We start from the raw sequence: 23,145 nt of genomic DNA on the forward strand, positions 1-23,145 counted from the left end.
TTTATTAACAAATATAATATGATAAATAAAAAAACGTGTTTCCGCTGTTGCATTTCCATAATTATAATAATGTACATCAATATGCACAATAATAATGTGCATCAATGCATTGAAATATGTTATGCTTGGGTTATAAAATAATTGTAACTAACGAAACAGAAAGTAACAACTGAAATTTCAATCTAACTTGCAAACAGGTTGTTTAATAAATAAAAATACATTAAAAATTCTCGCCTAATTCCGTAAAGAATTTCTGGTATTTTCTTGCGAAATTTCAGCAAATTGCGATAGCAGCGCATAAACATCGATTATTAATTTTTCCCCACCTCTAGCACCACATGTGTGTTGTTGCTTGGGCATCAAAAATTGTCGGTAAGTCTAGTTTTCCCGCTTCGAATTTCGCAATCCGCCGACACGAGTCCTTAAAAGTCCGCCGATTTCAGAGCGTCCGCGTTGCTGTTTGCTGTGGAGAAGGAAAAGAACGAGAAGAACCGGTACTACGCCAGGAAACAGGACTCAGAATAGGATATAAGGTTTCCACGGACACGGAACGAAATCCACATAGCTAACAAAATGCCCAACGACACAGTGGTGAGAGTGCAGGAGTACAAGGACTCGCTGATCCTCAAGGCAGAGCTGCTGATCACCAAGGGGTTCCCGGAGAAGATCGTCCAGCTGAACGAGCTGCTGGCCACGCCGATGTTCAACGAGCGCAACTTCGACGAGGTGCACCAGGACCTCAACATCCCGGCCCTGCCGCCTGTCCTGGTTAAGAATCACGAGGACAACCAGTCGGAGGACGGCGATCATCCGCCCACCAAGCGCCAGCGCGTGGATGTCCTCGTTTCCGGGCAGCCGGTGCTGGCACTGCCCGCCGGTACGGTGCCGTGCAACAAGCCGCTCTGCGAGATGATCAAGGTCGTCAAGCCTATCATCAGGAAGCTTGTGGAAGATTGTAAGTGCACCGTATTCTATTAGATTTTAGTAACCTTCTTTATCCACGCATCTCAATCTTAACAATATCTTTATGCTATTCAAAAGCCCATTTAATATTCCTAAAATGAATTCCAAGAATTTGAAACATTAGCCTAGCATTCGCCTGACATGGAGTTTTTTGTATTGAATTCCTAGTAACTCTTGAATTTGTTTCTTCCGCAGCCAATCTACTTAAGATGTGGATCTCCTTTATGATACCCAAGATCGAGGATGGCAACAACTTTGGCGTGTCCATTCAGGAGGACACGCTGGCCGAAATTCAAACTGTAGAATCCGAGGCGGCTGCCTTTTTTGACCAGATATCGCGCTACTTCCTGTCGCGCGCCAAGGTGGTGTCCAAGGTGGCCAAGTATCCGCACATCGATGACTATCGGCGCGCAGTCCTCGAGCTGGACGAGAAGGAGTACCTCAGCCTGTGGCTGGTCGTTTGCGAGGTGCGCAATCGCTACTCCTCGCTGCACGACATAGTTATTAAGAACCTCGAGAAGCTGAAGAAGCCGCGTTCCTCAAATACCGAAAGCCTGTATTAGGCTAGGTATTTCCCAAGCCCGAGCCTCTACTTTTTTTTTTTTCCTTTGCATCATCTTACTTCTTGATCAACAAACAAATCAACAATCAGCCCGTAGAGCGGACGGTCACCGGTTCTTGTGGCTACTTAAAAAGCTAAGACTCTCCACTTTGGTTTACCAACATCAAAATTCATTCAAGTGAAGAGCAGTGATTAAGCAATAGCTGTAGCCTAACAACAATCGACTATTGATCCATTTGTACTACGTCTAGAGTGTAATGTCGAGTTTAGCGTAGAATACAAGAATACCGATGCTGTATAGATTCCACTAATAGCTATAGCTATGCATATAAAGAATAGGCGAACTCCATTGACACATTTTTTCAACATTTCCTAATGTACATTTTTAACACGGGCGCCCTCATAAGGAAAATGTCCTTTAAAAATGTGTGAAAAATAAATCTTAATAAGTGATTCGCCCCGAATAGGTAACGCTGTGATTGTTTTCTTGTTTTTTATATTGAGGGTTGGTTCTACTTTTGTGATGGATGCCTATCGCAAACTGAAAACAGGTGGAAATTATTGCATTCGATGCGGCTAATCGAAAAAAATGGCATTGCGAAGTATTAAGATGTCTGTTCGTTAGCTTGAGCAGTCTAGAAAAATCTAAACGTGACTTTGAATTTTTTAAAAATTCGCGGCAAATATTCATTTGTTAAAAACTTGCAAAAAACTAACTTATTTATGAAAATATGAAACCAAATTAAAGACTGTCCATATACATAAATGTATATATGCTTATTTTAATACAAATTGCCAAGTCAGCCAATTTGTATTTGTAAGATTACAAAAGAGAACAATTTCTTGAAGTGTCGTTGTCGAAAAGCAGCACTACCAAAGCTGCCTGCTATGGAACCTCAGTTCGCACATGTTCGATCAAAGCTGCCTGCTATGGAACCTCAGTTCGAACATGTTCGATTCAAACGCCCGCCAAACGGAAAATTCAAAAAACAAATGGGGTGTAAAAAAAAGGAATCGTATATTAAATAGATAAAGAACATAATTACTATTTACAGCTAGTACTATTGAATTTATATTTACAACTAATTTAACTAAAACTCGACCCCACACGTACATACATACAATCAAAAACTAACATCTGTAGTGTTTTGCACAATTTCGAAAACTATCACTTAAATTAGTTGACGGAAAACAAACAAAATATGAATAATCTGGTCGGTGTATGCTAAATTCAGTTACGTGCATTATTTATAGTTATGCATTAAGTTTGTGCTAATACTTTCGATTTCTTGCATTTATATATTTTCTTTTGTTTTTATGTCGTGTCCAGTAAATTGGAATTTCGGTTCGATTTCGAGGTTATTGGCAGTGATTTAGTATGTAATCTATATTCGGAATTCTCGTCGTTCTCTACAACATAGCCTAACTAAGGCTTAAATCTATATTTGACAATAACACTTTTCACAAAGATTATCAACGTTTTGGGCTTAGCTAACTCTTTAGACCTAAGCTCTGTACTGACATCAGCTAAATATAAAGTGCTAGGTGCTTACATTTTAAAGGTTTCAGGAGGTCCTAAGTGTTTAGCATTTCTTCGTTAGTTGCAGATGTTTTAAAAGCACCATTTCGAGGGGGGTTTTGTCTCATTATATTTTTTTGGGGAAATTAGGTTTAAAATGGAATTTATATTTAGCTGATGCCAGTGACGGAATCCCGGCTATCAATTCCATCTGATCGCATCCACAGAACTGAACTTAGCCTTGTGTATTAAGTAAACGAAATGGCACATTGAACCACAACCCACATGACCCACTTGATCCACGGTGACCCACGATTCGATCACATGTGGTGACCCCACCAGGCGGCGCTGGCTTGGTAATAGCCATCGTTTCCCCAGCTGAGGATGCTAAGAGGTGGCGGCGGTGGTGTCAGCGAAAGTACGTCCACATCGCTGTCGTTGCTGCTGCTGCTGTTGTTGTTGTTCTGGTTATTATTATTGTTATTGGACTTGACCGTAGTTTTCCGCCAGCCATGTCGTGGCTGAGCGGAAACCGGAAGTCGCAGCTTTAGACGACGTCGACGCCTCCGACGGCGCACCAAATCCCAGCCGACGGTGCCCTCTTGTTAGAAAACGTGATGCGTATTCTTTGATGGCGCCAGGAAGGGCTTCTCCTCGTTCATCTTCTCGAGATTGCCGCTTAACGTCGGATCGGTGGGTCGGATGCGCTTGAAGAAGCCAACCTTCCACAGCACATAGGTGACCAGCGCCAGGAGGAGCAGTCCGCCCACGATGCCCAGGATGATAATCAGCCAGGGTATCGATGTGTCGCGCTGTTGGTTCCTTAACTCCGGATAGGCCCGCGTCTCCACCTGGCAAAATAGTTTAAATAGTAAAACAAATCCACGAACATGTCACCTTAGAAACCTCACCTCTATGTTATTGTAATCCGTCACATTGACGCCATAGCTCTCGGGTATTTGGGCCGTGGCTGTCGAGAAAATCCTGACCCTTTCCACCCGTGGATATTCACTGACCAGCGTCGAGTTCCACAGCCGCGCTATGACCACCACCTGGGCCTCGGAAGCGGCGGGCATATTTAGAATATCGCACTCGATGCGGACGCAGTTCGTCGCGCCCTTGTTGCAGTCCAGCTCCACGATGTCCTGCTTCTTGCCATTCGAACCCGCCGCATTGCTACTCTCGGAATCGTACATTAACCGCTCCAGGCGGGTCACCCGTTCCAGGAAACTACGACGGACTCGATTGCGGCTTGACTGCGAGTCATCCGAATGCTCATCCCGGTGGCTGCTGGAGAAGTAGCTTCTCTGCGACTGGATCGAGCTCTTGTTGAACGAATGACGCGGGTGCGGGGGGAACATTTGCAACTGGGCCGGAGCACTGAAGGAAGCTGAATTTTCCCTGGAACCGCTGGCCAAATTCAACGGATTAACATATTCCTTGGCCACATGGCATTCGCCCTGGCTGACTTCCACCGTGGGTACTTGCTCCAGATAGAGCAGATACTGAACCGGTCGACCGCTCTGTGGATCACTGTACAGTGAGTACGGCCAGTGGATGACCATTTGTACTTTCGGCGCCGTCGATGGTCCCTCATTGTAGATGGTGAACATGTGCTGAACCTGGGAGCCCACATCGTCCATACCCATGGGACCATGTCCCTCCGTCTCGGTGGCGACAGTAGTTGCAACCGAATTGGCCCCACTCGATCCACTGTAGAAACTCTGCTCGGGTTTGGCCCAGCCGCGGACACTGAGCCTCGCCTCACGCACCACATTCACGAGGAGATCCCGCTCGGGCAGCTCGCGTCCCACCAGCTTGGAGGTGGTATTTGCGAATATGTGGAATAGCATGCTCTTCTCACTGGGCTCCAATCCTTTGGGCTGGAATCGGATGGTCACAAATGTGGTGGTGTCGCGCAGCATGGGATTACCAAGGCTGCATGCCACCAGCGTGGTATTGTAGCTGTTGCAAGTGGCATTCGTCTGTGGGTTGAATGAAATGAATGAAACATTCACGGAATTACTGGTAACCACTTACCGGCTTCTTGGTGGCCACATATGAAACGCCCGCCTGATGGGCGATGAAGAGCTGAGCTTCGTAAGCGGAATCCGCCAGATTGCTGACATTGATGCGCACCTCCAGTTCTGTCTCATCCAGAGTCAGTGTGTATTGGTTGCCTAAATGATGACAAAAAGAGCGTTCATGGGTTACAGCGAGCTCTGTACTGCAAAAGATAGCCAGAAGATGGACGCACCTGATACAATAGTAATGTTTGGCTCCGCCCGGATGACCAGGTTGCTCTCGCAGAGATCGTCATCGCCACAGTCCTTCTGGAAGGTGCCCTCGAAATCGACGTGCGCCTGCGTCTGATCCAATATCGGATTGAGGCGCACCAATGCGGACTCGGCCAGTGGCGGTTCCTCCAGCGAGTACTTCAATCGGAAGCGCACAGGTGTCTGGATATCCCGGGTATTGGACTTGATGTAACCCGTGACCGCCTGGCATTCTGTCCGTCCGTCCGTGTGCACCTTCACCACGCGACTGCGCACATTCGTCCGCTTATTGTCGCGATCGAAGAAGAAGACCCGAGAGAATTTCTTTAGGTGATCGAAGGTTTCCGCCTCGACGCTATATGCCAACCGGAGTTCCTTGTTCTTCTCATCGTACGGATCGATGCTGCAACATGCTCGGAACGTGAAACAGGTGAGATTGCTGGCCGGATCGGCCAGGCAGCCGGGCTTATTGGGATCCATGTTGCGCAGCTCCTCGCGCTGCACACTCGTCTGGATGCTGATGATGGGTCTGGCCAGCAGGATCACGGCTGCCGAGGAGTTGAACGCCCCGATAACCACATCCGGATAGGAGTTATCATCCAAGTCGGTGTTGCCGGATATGGAGATGCCAAAGGTGCGAATCGGTTGACCATTGGGCACGGTGCCACCCAGCTCCGAGGCCAGGATCTTCTGGGCGGGCTTGGAATTCAGACCCTGCCTCGAACCCAAGTAGATGTAGACCACGCCATTGCCCTCGTATGGTGCACCCACGGCCAGGTCCTCGCAGTTATCCTTGTTCAGATCTCCGATGTTGGCCAGTGCCAGGCCGAAACGACTCTCGAGAGGTCCCGTCAACTTGAGTGTGTACTTCGTGGGCAACGTGTCCTGGTTGTTCTGGTACACGTACACAGCTCCACCCTCCGTTTTGGTGAAGTACAGCGGCGCTGCCACTATCAGATCCGGCCTGTGATCTCCGTTTATATCGGCGGTGGTCAGTTCATAGCCAAAACTAGAGCCGAATTGCTCGCCATCTAGGATCGAGTGCACCGGCATTGGATTATCGGTGGACTTGTCGAAGATCACCACCTGTCCATGACCCTCGGATCGTGGCGCACCAGCCGCATACGACATGTGGCCAAAGAATCTGCCACCGGTCACCGACATGCCCAGGTAGCTGTACTTGTCCACCGGCGAATTGGAGTCCGTGTGATCACTGTAGTAGGTCGTCTTGTCGCGCTGCAGATACTCCCCGCCCACCTGGGTCACCCAAATGGATCCGCGCCACGTGTACGGTCCCGGGGAACCCAGCACCATGGTGTCATCGTCCAGCAGGGCAGCCGAGGTGCCCGCCTGGCACAGTCCATAATCCTCGTGTTGCCTGATGGTTACAGAACGATTCAGATTATTAGCAACCTAACTGTTTCTTAACCTAGGATAACCTAGGATAAATAAGAGTAATGTCCATAGATACTCCAGTTGACTTCTGATTTATGACCATGGATATGTCCAAGGACAAGTCCAGTTCGTCTTCATTTACGTCCCGTAGTGGCCTAATCTATTCCCTTATCGGGACATTAATAGATGACCATGGTCAACGGAAGGACTCTTTGGACGCCCGTATCTTTGTTGTCCCGTCATTTGTCTATTCCCGAATGGAGTTGTGCGTTGGACATTAATGGATGACCAGGGTCAACATTTGCCTGTTGGCCGACCAACTGGTGCTGGTGCTTCACCTCTTTCCAGCCATTTGTTCCACATAGCTTGTAGCCCCCATGCTTATTCCCGAATCGAGTTTGGACACGCGAGTTTCACCTTGATGAAAAATTGCATATTCAGAATGATGACAGGCCTTCCAGCTACCCCCTCTCCGCTGTTGGGCCACCTTTGACCTCTCGTTCCCAACCGCTCCTTGATTTCGGTCATCGTGTGGGTGCGGAATCCCCGCATATTTCTCCTTCCCCCCAAACGCTCCTGTCATTTAAATAAATTAAATTTCACCTTTATGAGTGTGCGTTTGTACCCTGCAACGACGTCATCGGTGTCACACTTGAGCTGACCCTGCGCCCAGCCCCTGAACCTCGACCCCCCCTCGTCCACCCCATCCACTTCTCCCCATTGCCACACACACTGCATGCTAATTGGGCGAAACACCCCCGCATTATTCATAGCTGGAGATAATTCACCTTGACACTCTTCCTTCGCCCCCCTACCCTTCCCCCCGCCAACAACAAACAACTGACCCCTGTCAACTGAGAAAGCGAAGAGTGTGGGAATGTACATAAATATGTGCGTACATTTTGATTACATCAACCTGATCACTGGCGATGACCTAGGACAATTTATGCCCATGGATTAAGAACTACATAGCTGAATGAATGGCTTAAAAGCCTAGATAAGAAAGATAAGAGAGTTAAGAGTACTGACCTTTGCACGGGTCGTCCTTTGCAGGGCTCGTGGACCTCCTCGAACTGCAGATCGTTCGTGAGGAGATAGCAGAGACCCTGGCCGTAACGGTTCTCACGCACGATGTACATGTAGCGATGGGCGCAGACAATCACCTACAATATCATAATATTCCCATTATATATTATATATAAATTATATACATTTAAGTTGCGATTAAAGTGTTAAATCTGAATAGTTAGTATTTTCGGACTACGGCTGCGGTTCACTCACCTTTCCGCCGGATCCGTTGGCCTGCAGGGGATTCGATCGCACTGTAACGCCCATCCATTGGTCCTCCTTGATTTCGTCGTTGCCGGGCGGCGAGAGGATTTCGCTGTCGAAGGCTGAGCGAATAACGGAGAATTGCGGGAGAGAGAGTGAGAGAGAGAAAGAGAGTGCAGAGAGAAATTGCAATGTTAGCAGTTGCCAAATAAAGATTTCTAATGTGTGTGATCGTGTTTGTGATTGTGTACACTTGTGCACATGTGTTTGTGTGGGTGTGTGTGTGTTTGTGTTCGTGTATGTGCATGTCAGCAATAACAACAATAATAATATAACAGTAACAGCAACAACAGTAACGGTAATTATAGCTAATAATTAATAACTTTATAAAACAACGAGTAGTATGCATTATCAACAGTTTATATATTTAGAAATGGTCAGAACAACAGTAATCATTCACAAATTTACATACGTACATCTGTATATCAGTAGGGTGGACCATGTTTCCTAATTTTTGACTAAAATTCGATTTATCACTCATACGCCTCGTATAACATATAATTCCGTTTAAATTGCATTTTTACTGCTGGCAGACAAAATAAACGCAACTTGTGAAATGAGAATTCGACTAAAATTGATTTCTTTCAGATAATTTCACATACACATTGTTGTTTCTTTCCCTTTAATATTTAAGATCAATTTTGTAAATAATGAATACGTATTACAGAAATGAAATCTATGATTTTTTTCAAGATTTATGTAAATAATACAATTTGTGAAATATATTTTACATGAATGAAAGTAATGAATCTGTAATTGGTATGTTACTAATATGTAGGTTTAAACCCGATGTCTCCTTAAGTATTAGTACAATTGGAATTTACAGCTAATCCTGATTGTTTATTATATTTGTTGGTCCACCCCGGTTTTCAACTGGAACTGGAAATCGAAATTGAAACAAAAGCGATAAAATGCAAATTCCAAGCGACACCGAACTCCAAACAATTCAATTATTTACAGCTGATTTTCGGGCAACATGTTTCTTGATTATTTCCCATTTTTTGTTAAATGCTGGCGGCATTTGTGCAACAAAAAAGAAAAGAAAAAAACTGGAGGGAGAGGTAAACAACAAAAATTGTTGATTAAACGAAGCATGAAACGAAGCAAAAGAGCGGCAAAACAAAAATGGAAAGCGCAGTCGCAGCCGCAAAAGAGAGAGAGCCGAACGAAATTGATTTAGAATGCATTTTAAAGCATCAAAGTGTTGAAATATGATAAATGATTATTACACTTGCAAGAGCAAGCGAGATAGAAAGCGCCGTTGCAGTGCACTGAAAAATATTCCACTACTCTTGTCCTTGTTTAGTTGTCTAATACCTCGTTTAATGCCATAGTAAAACAGAGGTGTAACATTTTCCATCATCACCTTTACATAAATGGGCAACAGAATGTTAAATCAAAATATATTTTAGTTAAACACATTCTTTTTTCGCTGTGTAGCGTTTCTTTTCGGCCTTTTTTCGTTCGCCTTGGAGCGTGGGCCGTTCTTGACGGGTTTGACGCGTTTTAAAACGCGCCCGTCTGTCGCGTTTGCGCAGTGAAAGTCGCGCAGCTGGTAGAACCGCCCAGCGCCACTCCCCCTTTCTTCTTCTCGTCAATTTGCCCCGTTTCTGCGTTTCTGACATTGGGTCGACTCGAAAAGAATTCAGTTTTCTGAAGGTAATGGATGAAAAAAGGGGGTTATGGCTAATGTGCAGCAATGCAAATAAAATCTTAACCAAAGCCCCGCGTTTTAGTTCGCCTACCGAAAAATTCCGCGCTATTTTCGCTCAAGAATTCGCTTTACTTTTACAATTTGCAGTTATTTTTAATGCCCCAGCCAACATTTGTTTTTTGCCTTTCATGCGTACACAGCGAGCAAACATGTGGTAATGCCTGACATTTTTTTTAGAGGGAAAGTAGCAATGATTTTCTACCAAAATGTTCAAATTGAATCGGCAGACGATTCTGTTTGTTTTGTAGGAGAGTGGAGGGGCTCTAATGTAACTTGTTAGTTTACTGCACTTGCGCAAGTATTTTTCCCTGTGTAGCCTAATGTTCTGCACTTCGTTTTGGTATTTTTTGCTTTGCTCATAGTTTGTGAAATTTGTCACGTTCTGGGGCGGCGCCTTTGGCAGAGCCCACTGCTTTGGCTTTAGTAGGTTTTTTTTAGAATTTTTTTACAGACGTTTCTTCTTCTTCTTCTTGTTTTCAAAACTGCCACGCTCTGATTGCCAAAAGAGCGAAGAAGAAGAGCAGAGCAGAGCCGGAGGAGAAAGAAGAAGCGGCAGTGGAAACCCGGTCACAGTGACGTTAAAAAAAATGCAGACGACCCAGTTCCATGTTAACACTCAACTGGCGGCGGGGGTCGTAAACACCCAGCAGGGCAAAAATCTGCATACGAGTGGAAACTATGCAAATACGTGATACCCTTTTTATGCTATGTATACCCCTTTAAATACCTCAATGCTAGAAACCAATAAAAACCGACAAAGATAAGACTTTAAGCTGAATTCTCTCTTCACACCGGAAATTGTAAAAAAAAACGGTATTATTAGTCGGAAAATATTTAAGCATAAAGACATAAAGTTCAAATATATATCATATATTATGTCACTGCATTGCGAATTTCGGGAAAATCATATGACACCCTCTACAAGGGTGTAAAGTTGAGGCACCAGCTGCCATGGCTATATAATTAGTGCTAAATGAGTCGCCAATTGAAGCCGCCGAAATGGTTAAGCCGCAGCGACCCCCCATCTCCTTCCCCATTTCTCCCCAATGGTATTGGGTGAAAATTCCGAGAATCAGTTGGGGCATGCTAAAGGAAATGGTTAACATATGACGCCGATAATGAAGTTGTCGCTGGAATCGAAGCGTGCAAATGGGCCCCCAACACAAACATATTCAGAAATGCTATCGTATATTTGTTGAAAAATATTTGTTGCTAAACTGGATAACAGGGGTAACTATGGGGATTTAGAATTTAGGAGGGTTCAAAACTGGGAGGGTCTAGCAAATAAACAAATGTGACGATTGTCACCAAAGACATATTTGCTATGATGTATCATTTGATTTCCTAACGTTTTTCTTCAAATAATATGAGAGGTACGACCAATTTAGTTATCACGTAAAATTAATAAACTTTTAATTAATAAACTAGGTATAGTTATAGACATTTAATTCAAAAGTATACATATGTAATCAAACATTTAAATGCGCGTTTGTACAATTCGATGTGTAGTTTAAGATACGTTTCATAGTTATATACATAATATCTGATTGCAATTAGTGCGCGCATGCGTGGTAGGTCAGTAAGAGTAAGAGTAAAAGTAAATATAAGAGTGAGAGGGAAGCAATATGGCGGCCATAGGCATGCGTGCGTGACTGTACTTTCGGTGATCGCAGATATATTTTAGATTTGCAAAAAGTATACTTATGTATGTGGGTGTGTACAGGCGATTTATTTACTTCTCTGGGTCTGGAAGTGAATGGGTGCACTGAATCGAAAGTATGATAAATGCCGGGGTTAATTCAACGCAAATGCAAATTCAAATTCAAATTCAAATCAGTAGGTGAACGTATCAAAGCGCAAACCAAAGGTATGAAAACTGATTAAGGCATACTGGTTATACATATATATGCATATATATATATAGGTCAATCGAATACTGAATGGGTGTTAGCGGTTGCGATGAGATGCGCGATCCTTGAACGGGAATCGGGTGGTAATTAAGGATCGGTTTTTGGTGGGCATGACAACAATTAAAGCACCCAAAACCACTTACGCTTATTAATCTCATATGCTCCGTTTGCTAAGGGATTCGTTCGTTCGATTTATCGAATATGGCAAATATCGAAAAGATTTGTCAGTATATTTGGATAGTTGGAGTGGTTGGGCGGGTTAGGATTTCAGGTTGAGGCAGAGACACAAATGAATTTCCCAGTTATGCGCACCGAATACGAATTTGGATTTTGGCGAAACCAAATAGGTAAATGGGAGAGCACAAAAAATCAAAAAACATAAGAAAGAAAAAAAGAGAAAGAAAGATCAAATCAATTAAAATTAAATTAAATGTATTTTTCGATATCAGTATTTGTGTTTTGTTTTATATATGTTTCGAATAAGATGCTAGGACAAAAATCGATATCTATACAGTAGGTACTAGTGGATAATACGAGTATATATTTATGTACGAGTAATAATAGTGAGTGCTCATCACGTGAACGAACGATTCATCGAAAGTTATTCGTACGATTCAACAAGTGATCGATAAAATGATATTTAACCACAATATTTTTGGATAGCCCAATTTCAATTTCATTTCCAATGACTCATCGAATTAATCGCTTGCAATGTGCCCCCTTTTTATCGATCACAGCGTTCTCTCCTACTTAAAACTAGGAACAAAAAAGGGTTTTAAAGGTTAGATACGTTTAGTCACAGATCTCTATACAGCATTTGGCAATCTTTTATGTACAACTCGCAGACTAAGTGGGGATTCGAATAAAAAAGATTTGGGGTAAACTGAAAATGCGAATCGGTTAGCTGAAAGGCCCGGTTGACCCTTGACCCCATTGGCACTCCGGTTAGTCACTAGACGATTGGGAGCGGGATTCGGTATCTACGACTATGACTAGATCTATATTTTATAACTATATTATATTGGCACAAGCCAAACCTCCACCAATGAAAGGATGTTGATACAGGCTTAGGTAGAAAGTAACAGGGCTACGGATGGCAAAACTGGGTTAGAAGTTATCGACATACTTGGACTTATACTAATCGTAGAAACCTAAAAACTTAAGATGCGTACGTATTTGTATTTATATTAAACATCTTATAACTAAAGAACCTAGTTAGTTGGTATCCATCACGGATATGATTCACTTACATCGCCTGCCATCGGTGATCACTTGTTCGCAGTCATCGAAACGTTGGGTCATTGGACACCGCCAGAGGGCGCCAGAGTGTGTGGTGTTCGGCTGTCGATTTTGATCCAGTGGGGCTCCCACCAAGACACTGAAAAATAAAAAGGGAAACATGAATAAAGTAAATAAATAAAGGTAAATCAAATATGGTTAAATATGGCCAAATGTTCTGATGATCATTCAACCAACTTGAATTCCATCTGCATTCAATGCCAGACGCTGTGGACTTTTACACATGAATGGTATTTTTGATTACACATCTCGGGTATTTGGGTTTAGCAACCATTTGTGGACTTTAACACTAGCATGATAGTTATTTTGATATCCGCTCAAGTGGGAAATAACAGAATTTAAATACGAAACCACCTGCTATATATTATTCCCTGTGCATATATTCGAACTTAACGACTTGGTAAGCTGAACCCAACCACAAAAACCGCCAAGACAAGCGATCTGTGGTCAGTCGCACCTCGGTTCTGCTGGGTTATGGCTACACATATAGCCATGGCTATCTGCTAGTGGCTAATTGCGGGTCGGCGTTTTGGTTCCGACTGCTAATCGATTTGTAGGTGGGTTCAACTCAGACTCAGATACTCAGAGTCAGCGACAATTGCGACTTGGTTCAATGCACTTCAGTTGGCTCTTTGGATTTCAGTTTTTTTTCAGCTTTTTTTGTTGGGGCTTGGCCCTGCCAAAATGTAATTACTTCGGGCGATAAACGTGTGCAATGGGTGGGTGTAGATTGGTGTAGAGGGTCTTCAGTGACTTGGGCGCGTCTGCACGAAAGATTTCGCTAATGAGCAGGCACATTGCCAAGGAGTAGCTTCAAAACGCCAGCAGTATAATGACCCCTTTTCAATTTCCAAAATTTGTAGTTTGTTTTAAGCGAAATGTGGCAATTGAAACAGGTAGTTATGTAAATAGGCAATAATGCTAGGGAAATGCCATACCAAGTCTAATTGCCGATGCATGAAAAGCACGAGAAGAAAGACATTTCTCCGACATGAAAACGTCGCCAGTGAAAACATGGCAAAGAAAACACGCTAAATGGCAACAAAGTAGGGCCAAGAAAGAAAAGGGGGCGGCTTGAATGGCAAATGAAAAAATTAAGCAAAAGGCAAAGAAACAAAAACGAATAGCACCCACGTTCGCTCGCTTAACGTGTTTAACATGAATGTTCATTATCCTGCCGCCGTAAGCTCAGCCATAACCGGCAACAACAACAACAACAGCAGCAGCAACTTGCAACAGCGGCTGCAACAACAACGGCAACTTCTGCGACAACAACAGCTGAAATTGCATGTACGACAACTACAAAACACGAAGGCGAGGATTGGCTTTATGGCGGCCATTAAATGGCACCTACACACACCACACCACACACAGCACCAAAAGCCCAAGACACAGAAAAAAAACACTATGTATATATTTATGTATCAGCTTAAAATTTGTAAGACTTCAAACAGCAAAGTTCTAGGAAAGAAGAACTGCGAAACATAAAATTGTTATGTTGTTATTAATATTTCTTTATTACAGTATTAGGAAGGTATTGTGCTCAAAACTAATTAGTTTTTGTATTTTCCTCAGTGCATCAAAACCTCAGCCATCAAGCGTCACAGCCGCAACTTCAAGAGAAAAAAACCCCAAAAGAAGAGAAAAATCGAAAATAAAAGAAAAGAAAACTTTAAGTGCCCAAAGGCGAAACTGGTGGCCAAATTGCCCATGATTGTGATGGAAGAGCGGGGTTGTGGTGCGGGTGGTTCTGGGAGTGGTGGGTGTAGGTGGTGCAAAATAAAAAAATAATCATAAAAAAGGCAAAGGCGAAGGCGAAGGCGAAGGAGAAGGAGCCGCTGCTCATGGGCGTGCTGCAAGTTATCGCTTTTGTCGCCTCGCAATTGACACATTTGCCCATTTGGCAAAAGTATCCAGTAATTCTGGAACTACGAAAACAGATGGTAGCTTAATACTAACTTATAACTGGCTTTTATATTACATTCAGCATCAATCCATCAGTGTTGCTCTCTAAACTAAAGTGATGGATCTATTAACCATTTGAAGTGTTTATTGAATGGGAATAGTGAATCTTATGAAATAAACCTTACAATACTTCAACTAGCCTTCAAAAAATTTGAAATTATATATAATTTATATGTCGACATATTCCGAAAACTATGTTTGAATTAAGTTTTACGGGGAATTCAATTTGGAAACCTGTTCGCAGTCACAAATGAGGTAAGAAAACTAGATCAAGACCCAGTCCGACTTTTGAGCCGGGTTTTAAGACTTAGACCTGCTGCTCTCTCCTTCTTTTCATTTCCCATATTTTTCACGTGTTTGTCTTGTGGTCATTAACGCTGACACTCGGCTTGCAACAGACCAACAAAACAACAATAAAAAAAATGGAAAAAATAGAGAAATAGAGAAGACGTTAAATCTAGACGCACTGACCTGACCTGAACCTGCCTCATTTTCGTTGGTTTTATGATCGGCTTGGCTGTGCTGTGCTGTGCTGTATCTTTGAGATAGTTTTTCCTGGTTTGTTTGGACTGCTGCTGCGGCTGCTCATTTAGCAGGTGCCTGCATTTTCCCAAAAAGGTGAGGCGATAGCAGCCAAGTGGCAGGCGGAAAATAAAACACGAGTCACATAAATCTGGTCACCAAACGCCGCTGGCTGTAAATCTTTTGACATGGCCCAAAGTCCATAAAACAGCCCTAATGATCTAGCTGGAATTTCGAATCCGATGGAGATTTCATGGAGTAGGCGACGCAAAGTGGGCGGTTGGAGTCGATTTTTTCTGGATTCTGGAGCGAGTTGGATGCCACTTTTTATGGCACTTGCTACTTAGCTTATCAATTAGCGGGCTAGTCGGGGGAAATGGGGGTGCAGGGGTGGCTTGGGATGGGGATTGATCCCCTCAATTATCGTGGAATCGAAACAAACTACAATACTGTGAGAAACAGCAAGTGCCTTTGGAGAAATACCAGTAAATAAATAAATTTCGCCAGATATCTATAAAACTATAGCTTTAGCAGATGATATATTGCATTTAAATGATGCGTCTCTTTTGTTTTTTAACTACTGTGTGGCCCAATTTGTTTGCAGTGTAGCAACTGCTCCACTTGCCGACCCGCGTGCAATTAAAATCCGATGACGCTGAACTTCTGGCCTTAGCTTTTGGTGGTGGATCTGGATCTAGTGCACCCAAAGGGGTGGGCATAGGATTGGGAATGGGAAGGGGAATGATGAAGTGCACTGGCGATGACGACTTAGAATGCGTTTAATTAAATTTGAACATTAATTGCCGCTTTAAGGCGTCGCGCGTGTCGCCTCAATTGCCCGGCTCTCGAAAACCCTTTCAAGTGGCTCCCCACCACAAGCCAGTTCCCTGTGAATCTAATGAATCCATTCAACTAGCCAGCACTCACTCCACTCGAAACCCACCCGCAGCTGAAGAGACTCTTGTAAGAGTTTGATTGTTTGATTGAATAAAAAACGAAGAAAGGCGAAAGGCGAAAGAAAGGAGATCGCTTCATGCTTTGACTCGAATAAAAAAATGCAATTATTATTTGTGCCGCGGGGCGGGGTTATTCAATTATTAGGCGTAGAGAAGCTTCTCTTTATAATGAAAAAAATATGAGTTGCTTTTAGAAATCGCTAGCAGTCTTTTTATTCTAAACTTGAAAGATACTTCCTATCCCATGACTTGAAAATCACTTGATGCCACATTCGTATGCATTTGAAGCTTTTGTATTGAAGTTAAATAGCTATTTTTGTATATTTTTCGCCCTTCCTCAGCTCGTTTTCCACTTGCTCACCCTCCGATTTCCATCCAAATGAGCTTATCCTCCGACTTATTTTCGTAGCCCCCATCCATGCCGCATAAGGAACTCCCCGAATTGCATTTGCCAGAAATTGTGTGAGTACTTTGTTGTCTGGTTTGGCTGCCCCTTTCTGGTCCAGCTGTGTTTGCCTTCGTTTTCGTATTTTGTATTTTGTATTTCATATATTTTTCGGTTGCTCCCAGTCGCTCGTTGCGCTGTTTGTGTATCTTATTAGTCATGATTATCACAAGTGTGTTCCCAAGTGTTTGCCATCGCCATCGCCCTCGCCCAATCCCCAATATTATATCTTTAAGTGGTGCAGCATCGGCAGACTCTCCGCTCCACTCCGCAGCATATTTATTTATTATCATTTGTCTGCCCCAAGCCAGCCACAAAAATTCAATTCATTTTCGTCTCGCAGTGACCCCTGTGAACCCACTCAATGCATCTCTCTCATTCTTTTACTCCTTCACTCTTCACTGGGCGGTGTAAATATTTATGGATCTGCTGGGGACACGAATGGTATATATGGTCTATATGGCATATATGGTTGGGATGTCTCATCTGGCGGTGGAAGAAGAGGGTGCTTTCTAGGATCGATCTGTTGCCGGGCCAACGGATGCCGTTCGGATTTCGCATTCGGTCTGGACTGGCTTACTAATCTGGAAAATTAATCTCATGGCGCCAGTGCGATAAGATGAGAGTGCTACTGATTAAATGCGATTAGCTGATTAGCTGAAAAATATGCCGACATACTTTCGCTCACTGTTTGATATTTGCAGTGCGCTATTTGCCCTGTGGTGGCGATTGTGCTGAGTAGTCAGTCGCCAGGTGATGTTATTCGCTTCTAATTATGCCCGTAGGCCAATCGCAGTTAGTCACGTTCGTCCACATACTTCCCTATAAATACTCGTATATAGTATATTGTATTTCCAAGGGTACATCGCCGTGGAGAGTGGGATGCGTGATTCGCAGGATACTTCCTGCTGCGGCAGGATGAAGTTATCAGAGAAGGATGTGTTCCCATCTACCTGAACTCCGGTTACCTGTCCGATCGGAATCGAAGATAGGCGACATGCGGTGTCGTTTACCTGCAGCTGTCTTCAAAAGTCGAAAGAAATGCCACATACATACATACATTCATACTACACTACAACCGACGACTTCTACGGGGGATTTTCGAGGAGAGGCTGTGTGTTGTTAAATCGCCGACATTTGCAGCATTTGCGTCAAATTGGAATGCGATTGTCCATTGTCCATTGTCGTTTGTCGATTGCCCACATTCGGATTTGGGATTTGGGATTGGGGGCCTGTAAGCCTGACAGCCAAAGGCAGCCAAAATCAAATTACGTATACGAAACTGAACAGAAGCAACTGAATTACCATTGCCTAATTCAATTTGCGCATTAAGTCGACAAGTCCGCGTTGACGATTGACACTCGCACCACGGGCTCAATGTCAAAGTTAAGAAAACAGGGAATTTGGTTAATGAAAGCCAAAAAATATAAAGAAAGTGTACGTTGAAGGGAGAGGTTTAAAAGATACAATGTCGAAAAGATACATATGCCTCGTTTATGATCTTAGCTTCAATATTTCACATAACTCTTATTATTATTATTGCATTCAAAGTTCTCCTGTTGCGCATTTCCATGCATTTTATTTCCCAGGAAAACTGATTTCTAGCATTTATTTCGAGGACCCATTCCTCATATGTATATTCTTTCAAGGCATCTGATTTCGTATGAGATTCGAACCAAAAACCAACTCAACCCTATGTATGCATGCCACTCCTTTTCATCGCTGCCACTCATTATTCCGCTGCATATAATTCGAATCCAGTCTGCAGTTCACTCGATTATGTGACCTTCCATCAGCGGATCCCTCAACACAAGACGACGTAACCTAACCCAACCCAATAACCCGAAAGATTTGTCACTTCAGTAACTACAAAATACATCCGACAAACGACAAACGACAGCGAGAAACATAATTCAATAAATTTGTCGGTTTTCGGGTTTTCGGGGTTTTTGGGGTTTCGGTTTTCTTTCAATTTGCTGGGGAGTATTTCATTTTTGGAGGGGTCGCGAAGGCTTAAAATTCAAGACGGGCAGTCAACGAACGCGCATAATTTGATGGGATTTGGTTAAGTCATTCATTCTCTGGGCGGCGATGTGCTGGTGGGCGTGGCATGTCAAGGTGTCGCCGTGACGCGCGTGTCCAAAAAAAATCAAAATCAAAAAAAAAAAAAGAAAAGAAAAGAAGAAAAGCCGCGAAGATTTTTGTTGTATGAATGAAGTCATGCCCAAAATCGTAGGGCACCCAAAGCCCTCAAGGGTTTTGGTCCGTTTTTTGTTTTTATGTTTTTTACGTTTTTTTTTGGAAGGGGAGGGGGGCTGTTAATCATTTGTTTTCCCTTATATTGATGTGCAGTGTGTGGTTATATAGATATCGGATCCCATTAGCTAACATCCGTGGATGTTTCAATTTGCACAAAGCCAAAGCCAAAGCCAAATCCATAGCCAAATCTAAATCCATAATGGCAGGCAGGCACGCGTTTCCGCCGCGGGTCAAGAACATAATGTGTCCATTAAAATCGCAGAACAAGACGCCTAAAATAGCCGAAGTGGGGATCTGGCCAAGTTGATGACGCCTTCGATGGCGCCGCCAATAAGTGCGGAAACATCCAAAATAAAAGAAAAACAAGGTGGCCGAGAAAAACGTAAGTGAGGAAGGTTCTACTACACCTTTCGACCATAAAAACTGATGAAATCGTGTCTATGTTGTTAGCACATCGTCGAATAAAGTTTGTTTGCAATCTATTGCTTTCATTGCCAAGTATCGCATGGATACACTTTAATCTGGTCCAAGTGGCACAACTCACAATTACTCGGTTATAACTGCCAACTGAATGGAATTTAAACCCACAACAGCACAATAGAAAAACTAACTACATTTGTTATGTATGTGAAATTGAGCATATTATAATAATAATACTGCTCATTAACATTGGCCCACGGTCTCTTTGTTTTTGCTATAGCAACTTATTGTTAATTAAAGCGAACTTAAATTGGGGTAAGGCCCAAAAAAGCAAGCTGCGCATTTCGTGGGACCAGCCTAGTTCCACATTCGATTGGGTCATCGCTCACGGCTCGTTAATTTGGCCAACCGTATGGGAAATTGATACAGGAAATGCAGCGCCGATGGGCCAACAGTGCCAACTGATAAACTCTGCCCAAAATTCGTGCGTTGTTCGCAGCTGTGCGGCTCAGATTAATTGTGGGTCAACACAGATGCAGATGTTTGCTCGCATATAGTATACAATATGTATCTCGCTGATCTACATATGGTTCCGTATCTATCTGTGTGTGTGTGTTTGTGGCCAGTGGAGCGTTAAATTGCGGCGGTAGCCCGCTTAACCGCCTACCCAGCTACCCATCGAACCAAACCATAGACCCGCCATCGATACATTTGCCCAATTGCACGGGGAAAAACGAAAGCGCTAAGCTGCGTTGCGCAACAGAACTGGCGCCCAACGTGGGGCATTCCTTTTAAAGCTTAATATTATGTGTAAATCTCTCCAAGTTAATTATCTCGGATTTTTTTTATTTTTTTTGTGAGTATATTTTCTCTCAGTGCTACTCTGAGCTCCACAACCCCTTTAGCCATCAACGTAACCCAAGTAGCACAAATTGGCCCGCGGCTTTGCAGCTTATCGCGTTTTGTATTTGGATTTTGACGTTGTTGTTGTTGCTGTTGTTGGGAAAGCGGCCCAGCGGTTTCATTTCCATTTCCATTTCCCCCGACTGGCAAGCCATTTCCATTATGAGAATTGATGGCAAGGTCAAGCGGTTGGATCAGCGTTCGGAAATTTGTCTCTGGCAAATGCGCATGCGCAGCTTCAGGCCTGCATTAATCTCTACAGTGATAGCTCGCTACACTCAACGATTACAAGTCGAACATTTGGGGGAGCATGCTTTCTATAAAAAGAAAGATCATGCAGATCAAACATAAGTGGTCTTATTGAAGCTTGACTGTACTTCTTCGCCTCCTTCAGTTTGACTTTTGCTTGCTTCGCTCATAAATTGTTAGTAAACAAATTACTGTTGCTTCAGGCCAGGAAAATATCAAGAGTTTTTCAAAAGGCAGCAAAAGCTGAGAGCTGGAGGATGCTTGATTAATTTGATAAGCCGAACGATAAATATCGCCTGCCGTTTAATGAAGGCAATCCAATTAATTTCTAACTGTTCGCGATTCGGACCTTAAGTCTGAAGATAAGAGTCAATTAATCGATGGCAACCTATTGGCCTTGGATCTATAAACATATCCATACGGTTTGTGTGGTAATTAGGGCCGGAAATCCTGAAACAACGAAATATTACTTATATTATCCTTATATTTGCTTAATACCATGTCTAGGGTTTTTCTTACGATGGTCAGGTCATGGTTTGCTGTAAGTTGAAGTTCCAAGTTCCAAGTTCCTATATCTTTCTCTTACGTACGAATGTTGTGTGGCGCATTTATGGGAACTGACATGGCGGTAATAAAAATGTTAACACGCCTTTGCCCCAAACGAGTGGTGGAGAGCAAGAGGACACGGCGATGCAGAGGGGGATGACCATATTTAAACATAATTTCGTTTTTTATTATCCTTTCATGACAAAGACGAAGCCGCACCATAAACAAATACACGCATATACATATGTACATACGTATATATCCAGAAGAATCTGAAGAAGAGGCGAAGCAGGCTTGGAGACAATGACGTTTAATAGCGGTCGCTAAGTGGAAGGCAACTGAAGAAGGGTCTACACCGAAAGAAAATATCTGCAGTTTTCAAATGTGATATAATAATAATATAATAATAAGCGAGCTACAATTCTATCTATCAAATTATTTATATGTTTTCTGCAGATATTTTATATGTTAGCTGTTATTGGCTGTTAATTGCGAAGTTTTCTGTTCAGTGTACCAGCAGGGAGTAGGCCCAGGAGGAGGGGAGGGGAGGGTCGAAGGACAAGGACCAGGGGAAAAGGTGAGCGATGGCCGGTGAAGAGGGAAATGCCGGCATAGGTAAACAAAACAACTGGCTGGCAGGTAAATTACAAACAGCAACAGATGAAGAGGAACGAAAGCCGCAAGACACTGGGAAAAAAAAGAAGTGATTATGCGGCATAACTCCACTGCTTGCAATTATAAAGTAATCAATGTTTTTTCTTATAGCTATAGTAGCTTAACTAAGTGCTTGAACATAATACAAAAAACTTTTGTTAATTCGTTGTACTTGTAAAAAGATTTGCCATTCAAATCTTCCTGTGTATTCTGCTGAGCGGCGAGAGAGCAGGACTGCAGTCTTCTCCTTCATAATTTAGTGTTGTTATTGTCTGGCTTTGGATTTGAATTTGAAAGAATTATGAGAGAGTGAGTTGGAAAGGTGGAGAGGGGGAGAGGGGGGAGAGAGAGAGTGGAGTGAGTGGAGAGTGGAGTGAGAGAGAGCGACTGACATGACCACACACGGCGAAGGCTGCCAGGTGGAAAAGAGATGGGGAGCGATTGGGGAGCCAAACTGAAGGGGCGTTAGAAAGGGAGGGAGCGATTGTGAGAAGACCTGGGATTTCCCAATATATGACCATATTTTGACATAACTTTTGTTGCTGCCCATTTGAGTACAGTGGAGCCTAGATAAATCATCGTCGTTACTATGTTGATATTAACAAATATGAATGTAACATGTTTGTATTCTCAATGAAATTGTACAGTTTTCCAATACGAAAATATTATTACATTAAAATTACACGTTGTTACGAATTCTGAAGTCTTCTTTAACCAGTCCTCGTATTAAGTAATATTCGATTAGGTGGCATTACGAAATATTTGATAAGATACATTAATCGTTGAGCGTCATGAGCGATGACATAAGTCGCGACCGTATCGCGGTGTTATCACTGTACTGTACTCTACTGGCCTACAAAAAAAGGGGTGTTCTCGGCTGCTCGTTCCCTGTAAATGCGGGATGTGCATGTAAGTCGTATAAATTTTAATTATGTCGCCATAAACTAAATGGAAAACGACACACCCCTCCGCCCTCCAACACAAACAAAAAATATAAAACAAAACCGAAACAATTCTGCGTGCTTTGCGTTTAATGTTTTTATTTTGTTGTAGTTTTTTTTATTCCTTTTTTTTGCCGTCTTTGCCAGTTTTTCGCTGGCTGTAGTAAAATTTGTATTTTTTTTTCGTTTTTTATTTGGTGCTGTGCTTTTTGGTGGTGTGCGCATAAAATTTGCATAAATTACACGCGTCGACACTGACAAGTAAATTTACTTTGAAGGCAGACAACCTCCCCCCTCCCCTCTTGGGGCACCACC

The 23,145-nt window shown here is 43.1% G+C and overlaps 2 protein-coding genes across 3 annotated transcripts in view; one reads left to right on the top strand and one right to left on the bottom strand.

Annotated features, from left to right (window-relative positions):
• Positions 1–216: 216 nt before the first annotated feature.
• Positions 217–1,989, top strand: LOC122623939 (proteasome activator complex subunit 3). Its single transcript, XM_043803337.1, has 3 exons — positions 217–372; positions 444–955; positions 1,159–1,989. Exons 2-3 carry the CDS (start codon positions 574–576, stop codon positions 1,524–1,526), a joined length of 750 nt encoding a protein of 249 aa, XP_043659272.1. The 5' UTR covers positions 217–372; positions 444–573; the 3' UTR covers positions 1,527–1,989.
• Positions 1,990–2,524: 535 nt separating this feature from the next.
• The window catches only part of LOC122623104 (integrin alpha-PS1), a 44,424-nt gene continuing 23,803 nt past the window's right edge, over positions 2,525–23,145 (bottom strand). The window contains exons 2-9 of one of the 2 annotated variants that reach the window (XM_043802044.1): positions 12,922–13,049; positions 11,815–11,841; positions 7,997–8,109; positions 7,745–7,878; positions 5,302–6,698; positions 5,085–5,224; positions 3,956–5,029; positions 2,525–3,895 (exon numbers count right to left, since the gene is read on the bottom strand). In XM_043802044.1, coding sequence (XP_043657979.1) covers positions 3,650–3,895; positions 3,956–5,029; positions 5,085–5,224; positions 5,302–6,698; positions 7,745–7,878; positions 7,997–8,109; positions 11,815–11,841; positions 12,922–13,049 — 3,259 coding nt within the window. In that variant the 3' untranslated portion in view covers positions 2,525–3,649. The remainder of the gene's footprint in view (positions 3,896–3,955; positions 5,030–5,084; positions 5,225–5,301; positions 6,699–7,744; positions 7,879–7,996; positions 8,110–11,814; positions 11,842–12,921; positions 13,050–23,145) is intronic. The other variant, XM_043802045.1, reaches the window with a different exon arrangement.

The sequence above is a fragment of the Drosophila teissieri genome, chromosome X (assembly GCF_016746235.2).
Source record: "Drosophila teissieri strain GT53w chromosome X, Prin_Dtei_1.1, whole genome shotgun sequence".
In the NCBI taxonomy this organism is placed as follows: domain Eukaryota; kingdom Metazoa; phylum Arthropoda; class Insecta; order Diptera; family Drosophilidae; genus Drosophila; species Drosophila teissieri.